This window comes from Schistocerca piceifrons, chromosome X (assembly GCF_021461385.2).
Source record: "Schistocerca piceifrons isolate TAMUIC-IGC-003096 chromosome X, iqSchPice1.1, whole genome shotgun sequence".
Taxonomy (NCBI): Eukaryota; Metazoa; Arthropoda; class Insecta; order Orthoptera; family Acrididae; genus Schistocerca; species Schistocerca piceifrons.
Window position 1 is genome coordinate 401,431,939 of NC_060149.1, and position 27,165 is coordinate 401,459,103.

Here is a 27,165-nt window from a genome sequence, read left to right on the forward strand (position 1 = left end):
ACACACACACACACACACACACACACACCAATTCTCTAAAGTTCTATCAATAGTTAATTTCCCTTATTAATATATCACCACAAAATGGAACTATGTATTCACATTTATCCATCAACAACTTATTATCAAATGTGTGGTCATATGGCGTATCAAGCTAAATCTGTGACTGGATTGAGAATTTCTTGGCAGGGAGGGCACAACATGTTATCTTGGATGGAGAGTCATCACAAAATGTAAAAGTAACTTCAGGAGTGCACCCGGGTAGTCTGTTGGAACCTCGCCGTTCAAGTCATTTATTAATGATCTTAAGAACAAAATTAATAGTAACCCTAGACTTTTTGCAGATGATGCAACCATCTATAATGAAGCACTGTCTGAAAAAGATGTATAAATGTTCAATCACATCTTGATAAGATTTCAAAGTGGTGCAAATACTGGCACCTTGCTTTAAGTGTTCAGAAATGTAAAACTGCGCATCTCACAAAATGAAAAAACATAGTATCCTGTAATTATAATATCAGCAAATAACATCTGGAATATGTCAGTTCATACAAATAACTGGGTGTAACAATTTGTGGGGTTATAAAAAGGAACAATCACATCGGCTCAACTGTGAGCACGACTTCACTTTATTGGTAAAATACTAGGAAAATGCAATCAGTCTACAAAGAAGATTTCTTACAAAGAACTCAAGTGATCCATTCAAGAATATTGCTCATGTGTGTGGGACCTGTACCAAACAGGACTAATAGGTGATACTGAATGTATACAAAGAGGGGCAGCACAAATGGTCACAGGTTGTTTCACCCACACAGAGATGTTGAAAGAGCTGAACTCTGAGACTCTTGAAAATAGACGTAAACTATTCCAAGAAAACCTACTTACAAAATTCCATGAACTAGTTCTAAATGATGACTCTAGAAATATACTACAAGCCCCGGGTCAAAAGGAATGTTCAATACGAGTCTTCGGCTTTGGCCACTGGCTTAATGTCAATCCCTTAATGCCTGAAAAAATTTCTTCAAGGAAGAGGTACCAGAAACACCCAGGACATGACAGCACATGTCAGAGGTGTTGGTAGCTTCGCATAGAATCTGCACCTACCAATACTGCCACACAAAAACAGTTAACCTTACACTTATTAGAGCAACACTGGTATGATTCAAGTTTGTGATGCCCAACATTAAGGGATTAATGGCTGCTGCCACGTCACCTCCTCATGCATATATTCAAAGTTTTGTTGTCAGTTGGCGAAGCCAACATATATGAAAAAAACTGAGTGTAATGACATATTGATCTATAGTTTAGCGCAACGTGGTTGTGAGCTGGCGAAGTTAACAAACTTAATACTAAGGAAATCTGGTAGTAATGACAGACTGATCTATAGCTTAGCCAGTTTGAAATAAAACTGCCAATAACATCACATTATGGTCACCTTATTCTTTATGGCATTCATCGCACATTTTCTATGTTACTGGTCAAAGTCGACAATTCATATGGAACTTTCCTCTATATCTCAATCCCCTACTTATCGCTAAAATAGGGATTGTGAAGACAAGATTAGATTAAGTACAGTGAGCACACAGGCATTCAGTCATTCTGGGTGAATGGACTGGAAAAAAGCCTAATAACTGACACAATGGGATGTACCCCTCTGCCATGCACTTCATAGTGGTTTGCAGAGTATACATATGGCTATTACTGTTTATACAACAGTACTTTTGCACCTGCAATATATGTTATTTTTATTACATTACTGTATTTCAGTTCAATATTCCCTAGCCACGCAATAATATTTTCTAATATGTGACAATAGGTGTCCATTTGAAATATTTCTCAAATCACTTCAGACAATTTATTTTTCAGCTTCAATCCCTGGTATCTACAATTTGAGTTTGTAATTTATGTTTACTTTCCAGGTGTAAGAACTTACTAGGTCTTTTGTCATGTTTAGCTTGTGTATACGGGTCAATGGAAGCGTCCGATTCCACCTGTCAGCTTTGACCCATGATGTAAGGCTGCTGTGGTGTGTGACATCTCGACAGTGCGGAATTTAGTTTGAGAGAGGGCAGGGGGTAGTTAAGATTAATAGTTTTTGAATAATTAAAGGTAGACGTTTAATTATTACTTTGAGAGTCCTATCATAACACTAAAATTTTGGTTAAAGTGTGGCATTGGAGCCTCCCGATATTTTGGTTGTGTTGACAGACTGAGCTGTAGTGCAGCCCACTGTTTCAGTTAGGTTGAAAGGTGACAATAAGGTTGCGAGTTGGTGAAGCAAAGAAATGTGTAAGCCACATAAATGTAGCAGTAACTAAGTCATTGGTAATACAGCCTAATGTTTACGTCCATGTCATATTGAGAAAGCAAGGGGTATCCAATACATAACTTACCAAAATTTTTCTAATGTCTTGACTCCAGGGTAATTGTACCATACTTAATGATTGAATGAATATATGCACACGACACTATGCAAATAACTAATGCTCATAGTTGTATTGCGCAAATGAAATTGGTTCAACTACAATTTTAACGTGATCTATCCCTGTGACAGTAGCAGTTGCTTACTTTTCGTCAGACTTTTCCTGTGGTGTACATAACTGAGTTCACTGTATTTTCCATATATAGGTGTTGCCAAGACCAACAACGGTGGCAAGTATCATTCTCCAATGTTCACATATCACTGAATCTAGACTACGTTTCTAATAGTCCGTAGAGAACACTGAAAAAAATCTGCAAATTAGTAATAGTTGCAAAAACTGATACGTCAACAATTACCCAAGTCTTAACATTTCTTCTATTTACAACTGTAGGCCAAGACCACAACACTTTGTGGGGAAAATCTCATTCCCAACACACGTTCGCTGTACACCAAGAACATCTGTATTCAACGCCTGTTCGCCTCCGGGATAAAAAGTCTTTATTGTTTTAACACATCTTTCGTGAGCGACTACTGAAGACGACATCAAACACCAAACATTTTACTGTTCACAGGTACCTTCCATCCAAGTGTAACTTCGTTAACACTTTACAGACAGTGTAATAACGCGATAGCTGAAGGCTTGTCATTAACAATGGATCTTACCGCGCCTTCCGACAATTATAATAAAAAATCGTGGGGCCCGGCATTTACATTATGTGACCTGAAGTACTATTAGAGTGACAAAACTTGAACATAACTTTAAACATTTGTGGTCTACAAATTTCATTAATTTGATACACGCAAGACCTTAACTAATAAATGTAATGTTACCTTTAACACAGAAACTTACTTGTTGAGCACTTGCAGCTGCAGACGTTGACAATAGCCTTCTCGTTGCAATTCTTGCTGCTGGCTGCAATAAGAAATATTATACTTAGTTTTATGATATACACATTGATAGAAAAAAAATCTTAAATAACAATTACCAGCAACATCTTGGTTGTCATTATTACTCAACGTCTGCAACCTAACCTACACCTTCAGGTTAAACCAAGGGCGGAAGACACAACTACTTAAAAAAGTCAGTAGCGCATGTATCCTCGACTCCCTCCCCCTCACTTCACCGCCTGCCCACGCAATTCAATACGATCACGCCCCTACCACATGAGAACTTATAGCAAAGATATACGACCAGCAAACACGCTACAAGTTGTCTGTGCTCATATGTGCACAGTTAAAATGTCAATAAAACTACTTGAAGAAATATCCGCACAGAAAACTGTGCATTATCAATATACTGACTGCCAGCCTAGCAAATAACTACGTGGCTAAGCTCTCTCAAATAATATTTTATTTTCAGTTTTGGACGCTAATTCTAAGTGTACGAAATTCTTCTGTGGTCAGTGTTCGCAACGCGTTTTTGCAAAAACGAAAAAAAAGAAAAGAGAAGAAAAGAAAAGCGTCAGAGGCGCTAAGAAAGATCTTAAAGGTGAAGACATCGGCACTTTAAACGATAGCAGCTTTTCCCCCTTTCATTTATTAAGCAAGTTGCACGGCGAAAGGGAAGACGGCTGGAATTATTTGAGAATGGAGATAATAACATATAATTATTCATCGAAGCTCACAGCTCCTAACGTAATACGACACGAGGTTTACAGTGGCGTTACGATTCACAACAACAGGTATAAATAATAAGGATTTGAATTTCTCGACTGCACTATTCAAGAGATGATGTTACAAAGCTATGCACACTTCTGAAAAAAATATTTCGCGATGGCAAATAAAATATCTCAGATCGAATAGATATATCTTTCATTTGTTTGACTTTGTGGTAAATAGATCCCAATTTTTTATTATCATTAATCTTTCTGCTGTAGGGTCCTTTATTAAAAAATCAAGGAATTATAAGCAGCTGTCTTCTTATCCCAGCCTCTGCGTTCTGTACTTTCAACTTTCCACAAACGTATGTGGTTTTTACATGCGCCAATAAATTTATAAATAAATTTATTTTATTATTTATTATCTGTCCATTGGCTCCCTGTGCACGCCATGTACAATCAGATATATCGATACTTACATTCTGGAGCCATCAATACCTGGATACCATGAATTCTTCTTTGTAGTGTTTACTTCGAAGTTATTGTCAAGCCTGCGAAGTAAACTCTCCAAAGACAAATTCACGTTATCGAGATGTTGATGGCACTAGCACACAACTACTGATGTATCCAGCTGTCTGTATATGGAGTGCATAGGGGCCTGAAGATGGCATCATTGAGATACCGAAAATGGTTGACTAAATAAATTAACTTCTGAAAACATACGGCTATTTCGCAATTTTTTTTGGTAAAAAAAATAGTTGTTGGATGTCCTCCTGAGGATCATGGTGCCAATTTCGGCCCGATTGGTGTGTTAGATAATCAAAATCCCAATCTGATTTGAGGGCTGTGCCCATAATCCTCTAAACTGTCTCAATTGGGAAGAGATCAGGTGACATTTCTGGCCAACATGAAGACAAGCAGTAGAAACTCTCGCTGTGTTTGGACAGGCATTATCTTGCAGGAATGTAAGCCCAGGATGGCTTACCATGAAGGGCAACAAAATGGGGCATAGAATATCGTCGACGTACCACTGTACTGTAAGTTTGACATGGATGCTGACCAGAGAGTTCCTGCTATGAAACGAAATGGCACCTCACACCCCAGATCATCACTCCAGTTGTCACACTGTATAGCAGGCGATAGCTTGGTTTGTATCCCACTGTTGTCTGGGAGGTCTCCAAATGCATCTTTGGCCTGGAATCTCATTGACTGGAGTGGAATTGTCCTCAGTGATGAGTCCCACTTCAAACTGAGCCCCAACGACCAGTCTGTACATATGCTTCACATCTACCAATTTCTATCCCATTCAGATAACTTCTTCATGACACATCACTTTGTTGTTGTTGTTTATATATATATATATATATATATATATATATATATATATATATATACTATTATTATTATTATTTTTGTCTCACCATGTGGCAGACACCTGATGGTGCAGTCAATTAAATGAATGCCGTCAAAGTTATAAAATGCACAATCATTATCAATTCCATATTTTTTCAGATACTCAGGATGTGTCTTGTAATTTCTCTCACAAGCCAGCACTGACTAAGCAAAACAGAATTCACCATCTATATTTTTGACACTAGTACAGCCCTATCTGGCAGCTATATCCTCTGGAAGTGGGATGTAGGAGTACCTCTTCTTAATGGATTATTAACGAGTGCATGTCCAAATGGCTGAGTGCCCTACTAGACTCTCTTTACTGCATACTGGAAAATTCACCCAGTAGGTCAGACACTCGAAATGAAGTCACTGAATAGTCTGAAACTGAGCCACCCCACAGTGCCACATTAGTTCTTCCACCCCCCCCCCTTTCTCCCTCAGTTTTCTCCTCCAAGTCATTACTGTCTTGTCTCAGGGGTATAGTGGTTCACAGTATAAAAGTGTATAACACTTAACGTTGGGATACTACCTATTATATACAGTTTTGAAGAGCTCGCTTTCCAAAACGAGTTGACACATGTTAACCCTTTGAATACCAGTTGTTTCTGAATAAATACACAATTTTTATTAATTTTTTTTAAAACAACAGCGTCTTTCCCATTAAACCACTGACGCTGTTGCAAGACAGCGACATCTGGTGGTACACTGAGGTACTCTTGTGAATGTAGTGCATCGTAGCAGACGCTCATAGTGTTCAAACCAACAGTCACTGCAGAGATAGTGCTACGTGTTTGTAGGAGATTGTGGCGTGGTTCTTTTATAGTGATTATATTGAGGAGATCGTTGACAGTGAAAGTAATCATGTCTAAAGATACTTCAACATAATTGTGAATTTTGTACTACTGATGGAGCAGTCTGTACTTCTGATTTAAGTTTGTTAAATTTGAGGCTAATTTTTGTTTGTTATTTAGGACTATAATTTGTTTTAAGCATTATGAGTTCATGGAAACTTCGAGATGTTGGATTGTGTCAAGGCAAAATGTGAAATAACCTTCAAATATATGTCATGAAAAGATGATTGGTTGAAAAATGTATGTCCCAGTGATTGCAAAGTGAAACTCTTTCCTTGAAACAACTGATTGTTTCATTTTTGCCGACTTCTTCTTGTATTCGTTGTTTACTGTGATGATAAAGGTAAATTTTGTGAAAATAAAAAAAAAGGTGTTTTTGGGACTCACAGGGTTGCGGAAATGAGTAGGTTCTTGGTAGCCCCCGGAAGAGTTATTTATGTGAACATATAAGATCTGATCCCGAAATGCGCCTGCAACAACAGATTAGTTAAATGCTGGGATGTGACTGACCTGGTGCGATCCTAAGCTGCTGATAGCCGACTGGTGACTATAAATTAGCCGCTGACGGTTCCACACGAGGTAAAGACGCCGTTGAAAGGTCAGGAAGGGTTAAACACGCCATTGACGGTCCTGGCTGCAGTATTGCTTACACAGGGTATAAAAGAGTAGTGCATTAGCTGAGCTGTCATTTGTACTCAGGTGATTGGTGTGAAAAGGTATCCGACGTAAATATGGCCGCATGACGGGAATTAGCAGACTTTGAGTACGGAATAGTTGTTTGAGTTGCGTGCATGGGAAGTTCCATTTCGGAACTCGCTAGGAAATTGAATATTCCTAGATCCACAGTGTCAAGTGTGTACCGAGAATACCAAATTCCGGGCATTACCTCTCACCACACACAACACAATGGCCAACAGCACTCACATAGTGACTGAGAGCAGCAGCGTTTGCGTAGAGTTGTCAGTGCTAACAGGCAAACAACACTGTGTGAAATAACCGCAGAAATCATTGAGGGACGCACAACGAACATATCCATTTGGATAGTGAAGCGCGATTTGGCGTTAACAGGCTAGGGCAGCAGACGACCGATGCGAGTGCCTTTGCTAAGAGCACGACATTGGCTGCAGCGGTTCTCCTGGGCTCGTGACCATACCAGATGGACCCTTGAAGACTGGAAAACCGTAGCCTGGTCAGACGATTCTTGATTTCAGTTTTTAAAAATTGATGGTAGGGTCCAAGTGGGGCGCAGACCCCATGAAGCCGTGGACCCAAGTTAACAACAGGACACTGTGCAAGCTGGGGGTGGCTCTGTAATGGTGTGGGCTGTGTTTACATGGAATGGACTGGGTCCTCTGGTTCAACTGAACCGATCATTGACTGGGAATCATTATGTTTGGCTACTTGGAGACCATTTGTAGTCATTCATGGACTTCATGTTCCCAAACAATGATGGAATTTTCAGAGGTTGTGGAGTTTAGAGATGGTCATGTCACCTAAATTCATTAGACAAATCCGTATTAGATAGGCTATTACATTCAACCGCCTCCCCCCCCTTTAACTACCACACTTCCTATCATTCAGCAGACAATTTATGGAGGAAATTGTGATATGGCACTGTCTGTGGTCAGTTGAATAGTTGTGTCTTCCACATAATACTATTTATGATAATTTAATAGCTGATCACTCGTACCTGGCAAAGAGCGCTGATAACAAAGGTGAAATTCACCTACTAAATAATAGAAAGATTTTGGAATTTAATAACTGATCACTCATATTTGGCAAAAGGCACTGATAATAAAGGTGAAATTCAACTACTAAATGATGTAAAAATTTTGCTATCATGGAGTGATTTATTGAGAGAATTCCCAAAGTATTAAAAGAGACAAATATTGACTGGAACATAAATAAGAATAATGTGGCTTGGATACTGAGATGTTGGCTGAATTCGCATACAGGAGTGGTATTAACTATCGCGTTACAGAGCCATACCAACTTTATGAGTGACAGTATGGCTTAACATGTTACCCCCGACTATTGCGAACAAAATCTATAGCGAATGAGAATCCTTGATACAGATCAAACATGCAAGCCATGGCTGTGTATGATGACAAGATGACAGTGTAAGCTGGGAGAGGTCAAATTAGTTAGACTACTGTGCCGGTGCTGCATATACATTAGCACCTGCAAGATGGAGCACAGGGATCTACATCTACGTGATTACTCTGCTATTCACAATAAAGTGCCTGGTAGAGGGTTCAATGACCACCTTCAAGCCGTCTTCCTACCGTTCCACTCTAGAAAGGTGCGTGGGAAAAACCACCACTTAAAGTTTTCTGTACAAGCCCTTATTTCTCTTATTTTATCTTGATGATCATTTCTTCCCATGAAGGTGGGTGCCAACAGAATATCTTTGCAATCGGTGGAGAAAACTGGTGATTGAAATTTCACTAGAAGATCCCGCCGCAACGAAAAACGCCTTTGTTTTAATACTTGCCTCTCCAATTCATGTATCATGTCTGGGGCACTATCTCCCCTATTTCGAGATAATACAAAACGAGCTGCCCTTCTTTGAACTTTTTCGATGTCACCCGTCAGTCCCACCTGATTCAGATCCCACACCGTACAGCAATACTCCAGAATAGGATGGACAAGTGTGGTGTATGCAGTCTCTTTAGTAGGTCTGTTGCACCTTCTAAGTGTTCTGCCAATGATTGCAGTCTTTGATTTGCTCAACCCTCAACATTATCTATGTGATCGTCCCAATTTAGGTTTTTTGTTACTGTAATCCCTAAGTATTTAGTTGAATTCACAGCCTTCAGATTTGTGTGACTTATCGCGTAATCGAAATTTAGCGGATTTCTTTTACTACTCATGTGCATAACTCCACACTTTTCTTTATTCCGGGTCAACTGCCACTTCTCGCACCACACAGATATCTTATCTAAATCATATTGCAATTAGCTTTGGTCATATGATGACTTTAAAAGACGGTAAATGGCAGCATCATGTGCAAACAATCTAAGACGGCTACTCAGATTGTCTACTATGTCGTTAAAATAGATCAGGGACAATAGAGGGCATATAATACTTCCTTGGGAATGACAGATATTACTTCTGTTTTACTTGAAGACTTTCCGTGTATTACTACCAACGGAGGCCTTTCTGACAGGAAATCACGAACCCAGCCGCACAACTGCGGCGATATTCCATAGGCATGCAGTTTGGTTTGAAGATGCTTTTGAGTAATGGTGTCAAAAACCTTCTGGAAATCTAACAATATTGAACCAATTTGACATCCCTTGTCGATAGCACTCATTATTTCATGAGTATAAAGAGTTAGTTGTGTTTCTCAAGAACAATGTTTCCTGAATCCATGCTGACTGTGGGTAAATAAATCGTTTTCTTCGAGGTAGCCGCGCGGGATTAGCCGAGCCGTCTGAGGCGCTGCAGTCATGGACTGTGCGGCTGTTCCCGGCGGAGGTTCGAGTTCTCCCTCCCTCCCTCGGGCATGGGTGTGTGTGTTCGTCCTTAGGATAATTTAGGTTAAGTAGTGTAAGCTTAGGGACTCATGACCTTAGCAGTTAAGTCCCATAAGATTTTACACACATTTGAACATTTTTCTTTGAGGTAATTTGAATGTTCGAATACAGCATATGTTCCAAAACCCTACTGCAAATCGACGTTAGTTATATGGGCCTGTAATTCAGTGGATTACTCCTATTTCCCTTTTTGGGTTATGGTGTGACTTGAGCAATTTTCCAGTCTTTAGGTACAGAACCTTCTGTGAACGAGCGGTTGTATATAATTGCTAAATATGGAATTATTGCATCAGCGTAATCTGAAAGGAACCTGACTGATATACAATATTGACCGGAGGCCTTGCCTTTATTAAGTGATTTAAGCTGCTTTGCTACACCGAGGATATCTACTTCTATGTTCCTCATCTCGGCAGCTGTTCTTGATTGGAATTCAGGAATATTTACTTTGTTTTCTTTGGTGAAGGATTTTCGGAAAACCGTGTTTAATAACTCTGCTTTATGACAAGAATCTCTTTGGGCTTTCTGCCAGATTCCAAGACAGAGTTTTGTTGCGGAAATTGTTAAAAGCATCTCGCATTGAAGTACGCGCTATATTTCGAACATCTGCAAAACTTTGCCAGTCTTGGGAATTTCGCGTGATCAGTCCCAGCACTTATTAATTTATGTGGTACATATCTCTCAATTGCCAATTGCCGTCGATACTATCTCTTTGAAATCATTCCACATCTTTTCTACACTTACGTGATCAGATCGGAAGGAGTAGAGGGAATGAAGACTGTCTCTTAAAAAGGCGTTAAGAGCATTTTTATTAGCTTTTTTAAATAGATGTACTCTGCATTTCTTTTTTATGGTTGTGGGTGTTACGGTATTCAGCCTAGCAGCAACTGCCTTGTGGTCGCTAATCCCTGTATCCATCATGATACTCCCTATTTGTCTAGGATTATTTGTTACTAAGAGGTCAACTATGCTTTCGCAACCATTAATGCTTCGAGTGACCTCATGAACTAGTTATTCAAAATAATTTTCTGAGAAAGCATTCAGTACAATTTTGGATGACGTTTTATGCTTGCCGGCGGCTTTAAACGTAGAATTTTTCCAGTATATCGATGGTAGATTGAAGCCGCCGCCGACTATAGTTGTATGAGTGGGGTACCTATTTGAAATTAGACTCAAGTTTTCTTTGAACTGTTCAGCAACTATATCTTCTGAGTCGGGGTGTCGGTAAAACGATCCATTTAATAGTTTAGTCCGATTGTCAAATATAACCTCTGCCCATACTGCACACATCAAAATAAGTTTTTGCATCCCCCGGTTCCCAGGACTCCTGAAGGTAGATGTTAACTGAGGATACTGTATCACTGACACAGTCCTTTAGACTGTTCAGAGATGTCACTAAACCCGTCCAAAGATGTGGGACATGCATGAGGAGCGCCTATTAGACGGATGTGGTCCGACAGCTGATCAGTTCCTGTCTCTCCACCAGGAAGGAAGTACATGGCTCGTGTTGTCTGTGGTTCAGCCATGCCTAGACTGTCAATACCGCGGTTCTATCGCGTCCGCATTGTTACTTTGTGCCCGGAAGGACTCTCAGCTAGGGAAGTGTCCAGGCGTCTCGGAGTGTACCAAAACAATGTTGTTCGGACATCGAGGAAATACAGAGAGGCAGGAAATGTCGATGACATGCCTTGCTCAGGCCGCCCAATGGCTGCTACTGCAGTGCATGACCGCTACCTACAGATTATGGCTCGGAGGAACCCTGACAGCAACGCCACCATGCTGAATAATGCTTTTAGTGCAGCCACAGGACGTCATGTTATGGCTCAAACTGTGTGCAATAGGCTGCATGATGCGCAACTTCACTCCCGACGCCCACAGTGAGGTTCATCTTTGCAACACCGACACTGTACAGTGCGGTACAGATGGGCCCAACAACATGCCGAATGGACTGCTCGGGATTGGCATCACGTTCTCTTCACCGATGAGTGTCGCATATGCATTCAACCAGACAATCGTGGGAGACGTGTTTGGAGGCAACCCAGTCAGGCTGAATGCCTTAGACACACTGTCCAGCGCCGGCCGCGGTGGCCGTGCTGTCTAGGCGCTGCAGTCCGGAACCGCGGGACTGCTACGGTCGCAGGTTCGAATCCTGCCTCGGGCATGGATGTGTGTGATGTCCTTAGGTTAGTTAGGTTTAAGTAGTTCTAAGTTCTAGGGGACTGATGAAATAAGATGTTAAGTCCCATAGTGCTCAGAGACATTTGAACACTGTCCAGCGAGTGCAACAAGGTGGGTGTTCCCTACTGTTTCGGGGTGGCATTATGTGGGACCGACGTATGCTGCTGGTAGTCATGGAATGCACTGTAACGGCTGTACGATACGTGAATGCCATCCTCCGACCAATAGTGCAACCATATTGGCAGCGTATTGGCAAGGCATTCGTCTTCATGGAATACAATTCGCGCCTGCATCGTGCACATCTTGTGAATGACTTCCTTCAGGATAATGATATCGCTCAACTAGAGTGGCCATTATGTTCTCCAGAGATGAACCCTATCGAACATGCCTGAGATATATTGAAAAGGGCTGTTTATGGACGACGTAACCCACCACCCACTCTAAGGGATCTACGTCGAACCACCATTGAGGAGTGGGACAATCTGGATGAACTTTCAGATATTATGCCACGACAAATACAGGCATGCATCAATGCAAGAGGACGTGCTGCTGGGTATTAGAGGTAACGATGTGTACAGCATTCTGGACCACTACGTCTGAAGGTCTCGCTGTATGGTACAACATGCAATGTGTGGTTTTTGTTATGATGACGACGAACGAATCGTCACCAATGTGAATGACTGGTGGCCAATGCTAAATAGAAACATACAAATCTCTTCTTTGCATATACAGCAGGTTTGTCAGTGAAGTCGATAAGGAGCTGGCTGCTTGGTCTGGGTCGACAACGACTAAAATAATTAGAAGTCGTTGGTAAAAAATAATATATTATACTTAACTGGTGGTACAGGACTCTTCACAGTCATGAGGAATATAATTACAAATAGAGAGCTATAGAGGCATTACTTTAACTAAGCGCATTGTTAGAGGTTGCTTCCTATTAGCTGTAGGCTATACTACTTACCTACTTCACGTCCCGAGCAAGAGTGGCCGGCCGAGGGCATGCTAAACAGCTTGCGCCAGTGGCGCTAGTCTCGACTCGAGGGTACAGCGATACTAGTACGGACCGCGGTCGATAACTGGAACCGCTAACAAGTGTGGTATCGAATGTCGATACCACAGTTTTCATGAGCAATAAAAAGGGGCCGGCCGAAGTGGCCGTGCGGTTAAAGGCGCTGCAGTCTGGAACCGCAAGACCGCTACGGTCGCAGGTTCGAATCCTGCCTCGGGCATGGATGTTTGTGATGTCCTTAGGTTAGTTAGGTTTAACTAGTTCTAAGTTCTAGGGGACTAATGACCTCAGCAGTTGAATCCCATAGTGCTCAGAGCCATTTGAACCATTTGAATAAAAAGGGCAGGAAAGATGTTTATGTTGATCTCTATTAAAATTTTATGTACATGTTCCGGAACTCTCGGAACTGAGGTGATGCAAAGTTTTTTTATGTGTGTTTTGCAGGAACTATCTAATTCGATTTCATTACAAGGTAAACTACTTTTGACTGCAATAAATACTTCACCACCAACTGTATTTAAACTATCCTTTCTGAACACTGTTAGGTCATTTGAAAAAATTTCGGCTGAACTTATTTCTGGCTTTAGCCAGCTTTCCATACCTGTAACTATTTGAATTTCTGTGCTTTCTATCAGGGCTTGGAACTGTGGTTCTTTCCCATCACAGCTACAACAATTTACAACTACAATACCTATCGTTTCTACAACTACCTCACTATGTTTTACCTGGTCCCTTTTAGACGGGATAATGTTGCAGCTGCTCTAAGTGGCAGTCTGCGCCTGTGGATAAAGACCTGACCGAAATAGTACGAACGCGAAACGACAGACAAAAGCAACCGTTGTCACCAAGAGGTAACAGACAGGCTCTGCCCAGACTACCGTGACAATAATACTTCTGGCTTTTACGATTACCTCTGGCCAACCAGAAGTGAAGAATTCTAACGTTAGCTCTGGCCATCGAGAAGCGAAACATGACCGATCTCTCTGGCCGTCCAGAAACGAATCCACTGAACTCCTCACTTCGCCTTCACACCAAAAGATTAGCGCCTTGTTCCCACCACACAAGGAAATCTCTAATCGTGAGAGGACACAGAAACAGCAGCCAGTCATACACTTAGATTCTGCCGCTCCTTTCCCTCCACACTATTACAGTAAATTTTCCTCCTATCATGGGTCGCCTGGAAAATTTGGAGTGCTTTCTTTTGTCAGCGCATGTCACGCTGGTTCACCAATCAGATGGTCTTTTTCAGTCCACGCTCAGGAAAGTGTAGGCCTGAAACTGCCTCTGGCCGTTGGAAGGCCGTCGTCTACGTGGGCGCCGTACTGTCGACCCCATGGAGGTAAGAATAGTTACCTCCATGGTCGACCCCCATATGGACGCAAACATTAAATTCTTCGAACTGGCACAGACAAGGCAGCCGTCCAGCGTCATCTGGTAGGCGAACTGTGGGCGCCAGTGCACTAAAACGATTTGCAAGGCGCTGGCCACGTTGCTGCCCATCTCGCAGCCATCCTGCTCGTCTCACTACAAAAGGCGAAAACGCCAGGCAGCCTCCTGTAGTGCGATGAGTGGGGCCATACTCTGCTCTTGTCGTTCAGGTAACCATGCCATCACTCGTTGTCCCACACCTAATAAAGTGCACCAGCCCTGTCACCCAGTTACTATCTAAGGAAAATCAAAGCTCTCATTCTAAATTTCATTACTCCAGTGACCTTAATTGGCCATCACCACTTGGGAACTTAACAAGAAAAAGTCGAATCAAAGCCAAAAAAAAGGGAAGGGAACATGCCATGGGAACTTGGCGTCTTTCACAGCCCCTCACTCACAAAAGATTTTGTCTTATAGTGATTGGCTCACTTAATAATGGATAGTGTGTCATTCATATAAAAAAAAGCCTGAGAAATTGGAACTTACATTGCATCTTAATCAAATCAGAAAAAAATCAGCATGGATACAAAGGTGGTGGAAGCGTTAACGATGCAGCCAACCTCTCTTTCCAATTAACTACAACACCGTACCCAACACTGACTTATGCTCTTGGACACCACACACACTCAATGAGCAAGTCATCCATACAAATGAAAGTTGGACACTTGGCAGAAGGCTGTGCTGGAAGTTGCTGTTAATTATAGGACTATTTGGTCCCTGCAGCTTCATAGACACTCTGAAACAATTAAAAATCTATTTTTTGTGTACCCAACAAAAACGCATTAGTCATCCTCCAAGAAAGCAAATGTTCTTATTACAACAGTTTAACTTTCACATTGGTTCAGTTGACTCCTGTTCCTAAAGAGGATTATACGCTGAATGCAGGTGACTGATGGTCCTTTCAGCTGACATTCAGTACTTGATACAGGAAATTTGCAACAAATATTCAGCACTCATACATCTGACAGCACACTGGAACATTATCGGTATTTGTGTGGCATCTATAGGGTGTGAAATTAAGTGGGTGGTGATAAACAATCATATTTATATATCACATTACATGAGACAATTCAAAAGATCCAAACCACATCACAATAAAGAAACTCAACAGAATTAAATATGTTACCCCAGTGGCATCAAATATACATAAGAAACTTACACCCCCAGAATAAAACACAAAAAAAGATTTGAGTTTGCAGTAAAAAAGTCATTGACAGCGAGCATTGTATGAAATTATCTGAAGGAAGCTACCCACTGATTTAGCAGCACCAGACATCCTGCCACTTCGATAGAGGTGGCTCACACCATGACAAGGTAGCTCATCAGCTCATCACAGGTAGACATCTCTATGGGAGATTACGTCAGCCATCGCAGGAAGTCTCTGTAGGTCTCTCAGTCGTGACTGAAACATGGCATGTGCCTCATTCCCTCTGTGGTTCTCACCTCATATGGGATATTGACATGATTATGAGACAGCTGTCTGATGAGAGGAAAGAAAATGATTAGTTCAGGGCTGAGCAAGGAATAGGATGGCCTGGACGGGGTGCTACCACTGATTTGTTAGTCAGCGACAAGGATTTGAAAGCTGGTTTTCAGATCGAATCATTCATCATTGATCGCTCATGTTTCAGTCTCTCTAGTGGAGGAGAAATTGGATTAGTATATAAGTGTCCACACTTCTTAGAACGAACTGCATTGAACCTGCTGTTTGGCCAATTGCATGGGATATTGAAGCATGAAAAGAGTATAGTGTCGACAGTGCATGTCATCATTATGCACTGGAGTTACTGATTTCATTGGTCGATACCATTGTCACCATGCAGGCGCATCTGCTTCTAGTCGTTTTCTCTTGCTGTGAAGGGGAGCCGCAGGGAAGTCCTCTTCTGGTCAGGCACTACGCAGTCTGCTGTGGCTGACACCTTGCACATGCCCAAGTACAGCACTGCACCTGGGCCAGTCTCTGGCTTTGTTCAACCATGTGCCAGTTAGCTGCTTTGGAATTTGGAAGGGCCCCAGTGTTCGCTCGGCAGGATGCCTGTTAGCACGTTGGCACAGTCCCAGGCTTTTCCCCCAGGCCTGGTGACCCCGGAGTTGGGTTCAGGTTATGTCGTGCAGCCTGCCTCGCTTCACCTGTACAATACTGATGGATTGCATGTCGGTCATCATCCCCAATACTTTTACAATACAATTTTACGAATACATTACATACTAACAATGTTAATCACTAGTCTTCAATTGAAATTATAATTTTGCCACTACCATGTCCGAAAAAATTAGTGACTGAATAGCTTACAGTAAACTATACTTATTTACAAGACTTTGGCCCTCTTACGTAATAACATTAATGTTATTACCACTCTAAAGTAATGGTACAAGACTCGAGATCTCTTATGGCCTACGAAACCTTCATCCAAAACAATAAATAGATGCAAGCTCAAGACACAGAAAAAAATACTAATGTCATAATTAACCCTATTCCCAGTACGCATTATTCTAATAACGCAATTAAATCCACGTATTGTCTACCTATTATCATATGACAAGTTGTCTGTTATACTAACTACAGCATGACTAACTACAGCACTATGCCTTGCTAGCGACACCATCCTCGACAACAACTCCTGTCACGTCTGAAGACGACATGTGAAGGCAGAACATAATACATACCACAAAATGAACACAAGTAATCATCCTTGGATGATAAAGATCCTTGTGATCATATTGTAGAATTTGAAGTACTAACCAAAAAAAAAAAACGTTTTGAAAAATATCTATACAATATGCAGACTGATACAGTTACCACTACCATGACTCCATTCCTCCCAGACTGGTGCGTCCTGAAGAGGCAAGCTACATTGTTGTGACCAGCTGGGTGTCGAGTGGCCACCCTGACTCTTTTCTCTGCCGCCCCCACAAGTTGTTCTCTGTAACTGAGTGATGCTCTCTAACGTAAGACAAGAATTCTTTGTCTTGTATCATACCCCACTTATTCTCCTTCACCTTCTATTGCGGGCTGTATATGCATTATGTTAGTGCTTTTTTACGCAAATGTTCATGACTTCACCTACTAATCGACAAGATTTGGTCGAGGAGATGCTGTTTACGACCCTTGCACTGGCTGTCCACTGCTTCATGTCGAGTCCACCGTCATGGCATTGTTCTGAGGAACTCGCTACTCCCACGATGAGGTACCCAACTCTACAGTGGCGTGAGCAGGGTCGGTGACCACCTTATCATCATACTCCAGCGAAACTCCATCGAACAGTGGTGCAACGCAGTCAGTGGCGTGCTCATACTCCAACGAAAAACTCCTCCAAAAAATGGTGCAAAGCAACCAGCGACGTGTCCATATTCCAACGAAAAATAAGGCTAGCAGTTTTCTGCCGCACCCAAGTGACAAAATCGGCTAAGATTCGACACACATAAGAAACTTCTCTCACTCCCCCACAACAGCAATGTGTTGTTTGTTGTGAATGAAAAGGAAATCAGTTACATTTCATTCACACTCAATGAGGACGCACAACATAACATCACCCATTTGGTTTACTTTACCGGTCTACACAACAACAAATAACTTGGTCAAAAATTATTCTACACACTCTTATATTTACTTTATGTGTATTTCTGTCTCCGGCCGAAGTGGCCGAGCGGTTCTAGGCGCTTCAGTCCGGAACAGCGCGACTGCTGCGGTCGCAGGTTCGAATCCTGCCTCAGGCATGGATATGTGTGATGTCTTTAGGTCAGTTAGGTTTAAGTAGTTCTAAGTCTAGGGGACTGATGACCTCAGATGTTAAGCCCCATAATGCTCAGAGCCATTTGAACCATTTGTTTCAGAGATGTTTGTTGAAAGCAGAACGTAGCGATTTCCAGGAAGGGTGACACGTGATGGATGGGATGCCTCGTTAGAACCATAAGGAAGAATGCATTCGGCGCTATTCTGCGCTATTTTCGTAAACAGTCTCTGTCAGGACATCATGAACTATTTCTGCAGCACTTTACAATTTCCGAGAGGTCGACTTGGCTCTTATTTTACATAGCCATGTGACGTCTGTATAACAATGAGAACCTTTTAGATGCTGAGTCGCCACGTGAGCATTTCGCGCCAATGTGTCAGCCAGACTGGCCAAGTATGCACATGTGCATGGCTAGACGCAGCTCGCATGCCCTGTTAGGATCGCTAGGAACAATGCAGGCTGTGCTATTCTTGGAAGCATTGGAACAGATTTCTATAGCACGCCCAGTGACGTCAGTATCAACAGGTGGAGAGGTTTTGCACCAGCAACAGCAAACATGTGCGCATGGCCCAGAGGGTGACTTGGCTCTCATTTACATATACATGAAACATCATTATAACACTCGAAGAACTCTAACTGTAGGAGCAACTTTCACCTGCTTGGTGTAGGTTGCAGAGGCATTCAGCAATGGCTCACGCTCCGTCGCTGGCTTGCATCCGGCGGTGGCTCGCAGCAGCGTCGACAAGTGCACATGTTGGAACAGTTAACGTCTGACAATAGTTTTTTACATGCACTGAGTGTTTGTGTACTGCATTATTTTCGGTTGTTTAAGTGTTGTGAGCGTTTTACATGTATTATTTTGACAATTTACTAGTTGCTTGCATGTCTCTAGGCTGTGCATTGCATTATTTCGACAGTTTACTAGTTATTTGCGTGTTTGTACATCAGTGTATGGCATTATTTCGGTGATTTACGAGTAGTTTGCGTACCTGTATGCTGTGTAATGCATTATGTCGGTAATTCACGAGTTGTTTGCGTCTCTGCACATCAGTGTACTGAATTATTTGCGAGTAGTTTGCAGGTCTGCAGACTATTTACTGTGACCCCAAGTATGTCAGGGCGAGTGTTTTGTATCAGTGTAATAAATAAACTATGTTAAATACGTCCCAAAATATATTGTTCCAAAAATAAATAAAGTAGACTTCTTCCTCTCTCTAACAGCCCAGAGCAGGCTGAGTCTTGTTCCCGCCATTCCCCCCCCCCCCAGACCGCCATCTTGGATTACGTCTCAGGAGGTATGACAGTGCCCTCTGGTGGCGGTACTGTGTAGTAGGTCAGTTGGACTCAGGAGATTGTGGGGAACACACTGGATGTAGGTATTGCCTCAAATTGTTTAAATAAAAACTACCTGCAAAATGAAGACTTATGTACATCCTATCAAGCACAGACTGTCCTTTTCACGCCTATTTCCCTACCCCAGACAGCCATGAGACGACAGCGCCTTCTGGTAGCAGTACTGTGCACTAGGTCAGTTGGACTCCAGACCTTATGGTCTACACACTGGATAGAGCTACTGCCTCAAATTGTTTAAATAGAGACTGAAAATAAAGACTTACGTCTATCTTACCCAGCACAGGCTGACTCCTTTCCCCGCCAATTCCCAGGAAGAGGTGGCGGTCGGATGACTTAGGTTAGTGTAGGTAGCCCAAGTGACCTATTTTCCCGCCATTTTTTTAGGTTAGTGGAGGTAGACGTGGTGTATTGCATTGTTGTGATGGAATTTGAACTTCCCTCCATTTTCTAGTGGAGGGGAGGGAAGGGGGGAGGGTGTTAGGTTAGTGGAGGTAGCCCAATTGACCTATTTGTCCGCCAAAATTTGAACTTCCTGCCATGATGTCATTTCGACATTGCCATATCTATGGCCGCCATCCTGGATCCGCCATCGTGAATACATTTGGCTACAGTGCAGAGTGGGGTGACACATAGTTTGTTCTACTCTTGGAGTATCTATGTAGATGTAGAAAAGGAGGTCTGACACAATGTCAGGAGGTATCCCATGACTTTTGTGACCTGTGACCCTGTGATTAAATGGATGAAAAAGGCGTTATGGCCTGGGTGGCCCATTCTCAGTGTCAATATCATCTAGAAACAAGGACAACTCCTAAGCAATGCTTGCAGATGTAAGTAGTAATAAGAACTACAGTAGAAGAAATACATATCAGTGCATACATATGCAATCATCTACAATTACAGTCCAGCACTGCGAGCTACATGAGGGTGAGGCATCCTGTAGGATCAGGGGCAGATACAGGATCTCAGTCAGGGGGGCAAATTTTTTGGTACCTGCCTTCCAAAAAATTAATTCCAAATAAAACCATTAATACTCTATATGCACACACACACACACACACACACAGTTTAATTGTGTATCGCTAGGTGTTAAGTGTGTTTAATGAAATAACTTACTGCATTACCTAAAAAATATTCTTCAAATACAACATGTGCACTTGAAAAACTCTGTTTTTGTCTGCTAATGTAAAATAACCTATAAAATGCTAATGTTTATTTGTTTCCATTCTTAAATTTTCGAAATTAGTTCACCAATTGCTTTCATTTAACAGAATGTTACCATCGAATTCGCGCATGTGTTTATACGCAGCAATGACGATACGACTGCGATAAGTTATAATAGGGTATTTGACTGTGTTCAGGAAATCATATTATATTGTTAATTACGTCATTTTACGCTCATAATAAGCTGTTTTCCCTCATGAATGTAAATATTAGCAATAAGAAGTTTATTTCTTTCTTCTTGTAAAAAAATAAGAAATAAAATAAAAATGCAAAAGTATAAATAAAATGAAATTTAATATTAAATATGTATATTCACAATACTGCTCTTAAATATTAAATTCTAATCTCCTTCTACATCCACTTTTTGAAAATCTTGTAATTACTTTTTCTATGTCTACAGGAATCTGGTAATGAATACGCATTAGTGCAAGACCAAGGAGGCAGTTTTCATTTACTGATGTTCTTAAATAAGTTTTCAGGCGCCGCAACGACGAAAACGATCTTTCAGCAGGTGCAGTTGTCACTGGAAGCGTTGCCAGGACCAATAAAAGCTTATGTATTATAGGATATGCATCCTTATCACATCTAGCCAATATGTCACGGGCAGTGGTTGGAAGCTCTTTTTGTCGTTTCTTTTCTTGATTCCAGTTCTCTCTCCACAACAACATTTCATCCCGTAAGATAAGAGAGGCAATCCCTTTGTCCACGTCAAGCAACGAACCGAAGTGGTTGGTGAGTGACTCTGCAATTTTTTCAGTTTCACCTGCAGAGATCTTCACAATACTTTCTGGACCGAAAACAGAAAGACTGAACACATCCAAAGTTTCAGCAGAGAATCTTTCTCGTAAAGCAGTTAAAATGAATTCCAGTAGGGGAGCATAGACTGAGACAAACCTTCAAACTGAGACAAACCTTCAGTTTGAGAAAGAAATCAAAAAACATAATTCCAGCTTATTACATCAGCATAAACAGCCATTGGTTAAGAATTTTCAACTGTCAGCAGATATTTTAACTCCACCCAATTTTAACTCAGTCAATGTGAAATGTCAGCTATCTTTATTGCATCAAAATATTCGAGGACTGAGAAATAAAATTAATGAATTAACTATCTGCATAGATGAATTAGAGTCTTCAAACCCAGCTGACATAATCTGCCTCTCTGAACATCATGTGACCACTGGTATACAACTTTTAAGTGTTACAGGGTTTAGGTTAGCATCTCACTTTTGTAGATCAGAAATGGAGAAAGGAGGAGTTGCCATATTCATCAGGAACTGTCATAAATTTAAGAACATAGGCATTCATAAATTTTGCCTAGAACAGCATATGGAAGCATGTGCAACAGAATTAGAATTTCACAAAAAATCCTTCATAATATTAAGTGTATATCGAGCACCTGCAGGTAACTTTCATCTGTTTGTAAACCACCTTGAAGCTGTACTGGCCCATTTAACAACCAAAAACAAAGAAATGGTGGTTGCTGGTGATTTCAATGTAGATTTCCTTAAAGACTCTCCCAATAAGAAATTATTTGAGTTAGTAACACTATCATTCAACTTAATTCCGACTGTAAAGTTCCCCACTAGGATAGCCACTTGCTCACAAACAGCCACTGATAATATCTTCATAGAAAAGTCCAATGAACAAAATTATATTACAAAACCAATAGTCAATGGCCTCTCAGACCATGATATGCAGTTCCTTCTGTTAAATGTTAATACTGAACAGGATATAAAATCTGTTAAATCTGAGCTCAAGAGGGTAATCAGTAAGCCAAAAATTAATTATTTTAGGACACTCCTCAGAGACATTCACTGGGCTGATGTTTACAGTGCTCTTGGCATGAATGAAAAATATAACATTTTTGCTAATAAAGTGCTTACCTTATTCGAACACTGCTTTCCCACAAAACTTACCAAGGTTAAAGCAAAGTCTACAAAGAAGCCATGGATTACTTGAGGAATAGGGGTATCTTGTAAAACAAAAAGAAAACTGTATCTGTGAATCCGAAACAGTTCCGATGTTGATGCTACAGCACATTACAAGAAATACTGCAAAATATTAAAGACTGTAATACGGATGTCAAGGCAAATATATTACAAGGAAAAGATAGTCATATTAGATAACAAAATAAAGACAATATGGGATATAGTGAATGAGGAGACTGGTAGAACCAGACATGAAGAGGAACAAATAGCATTAAGAGTAAATGACACATTGGTGACAGATGTGTATAGTGTTGCAGAACTTATTAACAAACATTTTATAACTGTTACTGAAAAGATGGGGTTGTCAGGTTCGGTAGATGCTGCTATGGATTACCTTATACCAAACATTTCAAGTAACTTCCATAATATGAACTTGACCCTTACTACCCCAACAGAAACAATGTGCATCATAAAATCTTTAAAATCAAAAACATTTGGTGGGTATGATGAAATATCAACAAAGTTAATTAAAGAATGTGATTCTGAGCTAAGTAACATATTAAGTTATCTGTGTAACCAGTCGTTTATCAGTGGAATATTTCCTGAATGGCTGAAATATGCTGAAGTTAAGCCACTGTTTAAGAAGGGAGATAAAGAAATAGTATCAAATTTCCGTCCAATTTCACTGTTGCCAGCATTCTCAAAAGTTTTCGAAAAAGTAATGTACAGTCGTCTTTATAACCATCTTATCTCAAATAACATATGGTCAAAGTCACAGTTTCTTTTTCTAAAAGGTTCTGATATTGAGAAGGCTATGTACACTTACAGTGAAAATGTGCTTAATTCATTAGACAAAAAATTGCAGGCAACTGGTATATTTTGTGATCTGTCAAAGGCATTTGACTGTGTAAACCACAATATCCTTTTCAGTAAACTAGAATATTATAGTGTAACAGGAAATGCTGCAAAATGGTTCAAATCTTATATCTCTGGCAGGAAACAAAGGATGTTATTAGGAAAGAGACATGTATCAAGCTATCAGGCATCATCCAACTGGGAACTAATTACATGTGGGGTCCCACAAGGTTCCATTTTGGGGCCCTTACTTTTTCTTGTGTATATCAATGACCTTTCATCAGTAACATTACCAGATGCCAAGTTTGTTTGGTTTGCCGGTGATACAAACATTGCAATAAATAGCAAATCAAGTGTAGTCTTAGAAAGATCAGCCAATAAAATATTTGTGGACATTAATCACTGGTTCCTAGCCAATTCTTTGTCACTAAACTTTGAAAAAACACACTACATGCAGTTCAGAACTTGTGAGGAGTGTCCCAAGAGTATATGTCTAACATACGATGACAAGAAGATAGAAGAAGTGGACAGTGTTAAATTCTTGGGATTACAGCTTGATAATAAATTCAACTGGGAGGAGCACACCACAGAACTGCTGAAGCGTCTTAACAAATTTCTGTTTGCAGTGCGAATTTTGTCAGACATAGGTTATATAAAAGTGAAAAAGCTGGCATACTATGCTTACTTTCATTCCATAATGTCATATGGGATTATTTTTTGGGGTAATTCATGAAGCCAAGCTAAAGTTTTCCGGGCACAAAAACGTGCAGTAAGAGTTATATGTGGTGTGAACTCAAGAACATCCTGCAGAAGCCTGTTTAGGGAACTAGGGATGCTAACTACTGATTCCCAATATATTTATTCCTTAATGAAATTTGTCATTAAAAATATATCACTTTTTCAAACCAACAGCTCAATTCATGGAATCAATACTAGAAATAAGAATAATCATCACAAGGATTTAAAGTCACTTAGTCTTGTACAAAAAGGTGTGCATTATTCAGGAACACACATTTTCAATAACTTGCCAGCAGCCATAAAAAGCTTAACAACCAATGAAATTCAGTTTAAGAGAAGCCTAAAGGATTTATTGGTGGTCAACTCCTTCTACTCCATTGATGAATTTCTTAGTAAAACCAACTGAATTGTATATAAGTACAACATAACTTCTGCACAATTCCAGTGCAGTAATGTGTTCATTGAAAATTTGTGTGTGTGTGTGTGTGTGTGTGTGTGTGTGTGTGTGTGTGTGTGTGTGTGTGTGTAAGTATAATCTAACTTCTGCACCATTTCAGTGCAGTAATGTGTTTATTGTAAATAAGTATTACAGTAGTTGTATTACATGTTTATTACCTTATAAATAAATAAAAAACTTTTTTATTTATATTCAGTGCATTAGTATTTTTAAAATGACTCTTAGTGTTCATTAAAAAATGACGATCATTCCCACTTGGGACCTGTGGAATGGTACATTAGCTTATTTGTTTTAGTTGTAAATATTTGTCATGTATTGTTGTTTTTCTGACATGTTCCACATCCTGGAGGACCTCCTCACTACGGATCAATTGGAATGAAAGTAAATCTAATCTAATCTAATCTAATATTCTTCTGCCGAATTTGTTTGAGGGTTGTCACGATAAACTTGGCGTCGACCGTGGCGAGGTATGCGAGGAGTATTGAGCTCGATGCCTAGTTAATCCGCAAGTTTCTCTGCATGCTTCCAGACGTTACTGAAGCTAGTGACCAAATTTTCTCGACGACTGTCAAGAACAGCGATAGTGTTCTTGACGTGTGTAGCACTGTCATTGAGATCAATAGAAGGTTTCTGCAATAGTTTGCTTAGCGACTGCATTAGAGATAGCACATCTTTCAGACGCAATAGTGACAACACAAATTGTGAGCTGCACAAATTTAACACCAGAATAGCAGCCTTACCAGCTGTGCTCGGGTCATGCCACTCAGCAATTTATCCGAGAGTCTCCACAATTTTTACAAGATCATCTGAAAACTGAAGTACACTGTCATGCCTCTCTACCCACCGGGTCTCACAAAGTGATGTGAGTGCACAACCCGAGGTGTTCATTAAGATACTTTTAGGGTGTGTCTCGAAGAAATTAATGACCTCTTTCATTATTGATATAGCGTCCCAAACAGCAGGCACCTTGGAACTACGGGATATAGAGTTATTTAGTCTGTGGCTATAGCATGGTGTCTTAACGGCGTTCTTGGCCTCCTTCTGTGCTCGAACTTTGGAAAGCATAACAGCACATCCGTCCGTTCTAATGCCAATACAACGTTCCAATGGAAGTTTGAGCCTATTCTTCAGCTGGTACAGGACAATTTTACCAATGGCCTTACCAGTTAACTATAACTCCTTAGCTGTTGAAGTTCCATCTACCTTCTCTTCTGTGTTAACTAGCTTCCTGGATTCTTTCCAGTCTTCTTCATCAGACTGATAGTCATCTTCGAAATTCGTATGACCAAGTTCTACAAACGCATCAACAAAACTAATGAAATCCTCACGGATATTACCGTTAAGTACGTGTCGTAACGTAAGGCTCAGCTGAGATGAGTGAGAAGCATCTGTTGTCTCGTCAAAAAGTATTGAATAGTATTGTGATGAGCGTACGCTACTCAAAATTTGCTCTGCAATCTCTTTCCCACAGCATGAAATGAGAGCATTTTGAGTTGTCTTATGTATGTAGCATTTGACGAAGCTGACTGCAGGTGTTGCTCCAGTTTTTTATCGCCAGCAGACACTCTAAATCTTAGCAGTTCTCTAAAACTTCCTTCGTTCACAGTAACAATGGAGCTCTCGGAATTTGCCTGTTTACGAAACATCTGTCCATCATCTCTGTGTCCACGGAATGTTAGATTTTGCCGCCCAAGGAAAATAACCGTTTCGACTATAGGACGAAGTCGTTCCCTGTTTCCTTCCACCTCTTTGCTGAGCTGTTGGTGTACACGGTTGATTACCTCCAAGTGAGGTTTATTGAACGTATTGAGGAATGCATTCCCCTGTTCTACGGCTCTTCTGTGATAAATGTGACTGGCATGTGCTTCCAAATCGCCATTCTGCCCTGCAATATCCTTGAAGTTTGTCAGCAGTTTGGTCACAAGCTTTTGCAAAGGCACAGTTTTTTGACCTCCGCCAACGCATCCAGTAGCAAAAAACGGACAGTATTTACAAAATAAACCTCTGCTTGCATGTGAAAAGACAAGCCAAAGGTATCTGCTGAGGTATTTATTCCCAAAATATCGCCTCACCTCTTTACCTTTGATCATGTGTAAGGAAAATGGAAACTCATAGTCATCTTTCGGTTGCCAAGGATTCGATAAGAGTTGATATTTTGTGTAGTCATCAACATGTTTATCTAAGAAATTTCCAATGTCATAGGAGACACTAGACCCAGTATACAAATTAGACTCAGAAGAATTAAGCGACCCCAGGCATATTACTAAAACTGTCACATGCAGTAGACTCGATGGGTTGGGAAAAAGCTGAAGCAACAGGAGTCACAACTTCAGTACTTTCCTCCACATCAAGCCGAGGTCCAGAAGCTGGAGTACAAGCTAAAACTGCCCGCTTATGGACAGGCTGAAAAAATGAGCCGATGCTTTGGGTTCGTTTCACTTACGATGGTGGTCGTTGATTTG

The 27,165-nt window shown here is 40.8% G+C and overlaps 1 protein-coding gene across 1 annotated transcript in view; it reads right to left on the reverse strand.

Moving 5' to 3' along the window:
* The window catches only part of LOC124721447 (pyruvate dehydrogenase E1 component subunit beta, mitochondrial), an 85,164-nt gene extending 81,597 nt beyond the window's left edge, over window positions 1-3,567 (reverse strand). Inside the window, exons 1-2 of the mRNA XM_047246428.1 lie at window positions 3,409-3,567; window positions 3,273-3,335 (exon numbers count right to left, since the gene is read on the reverse strand). Of these exons, the coding sequence (XP_047102384.1) occupies window positions 3,273-3,335; window positions 3,409-3,429 (84 nt within the window). The 5' untranslated portion in view covers window positions 3,430-3,567. The remainder of the gene's footprint in view (window positions 1-3,272; window positions 3,336-3,408) is intronic.
* Window positions 3,568-27,165: the final 23,598 nt, after the last annotated feature.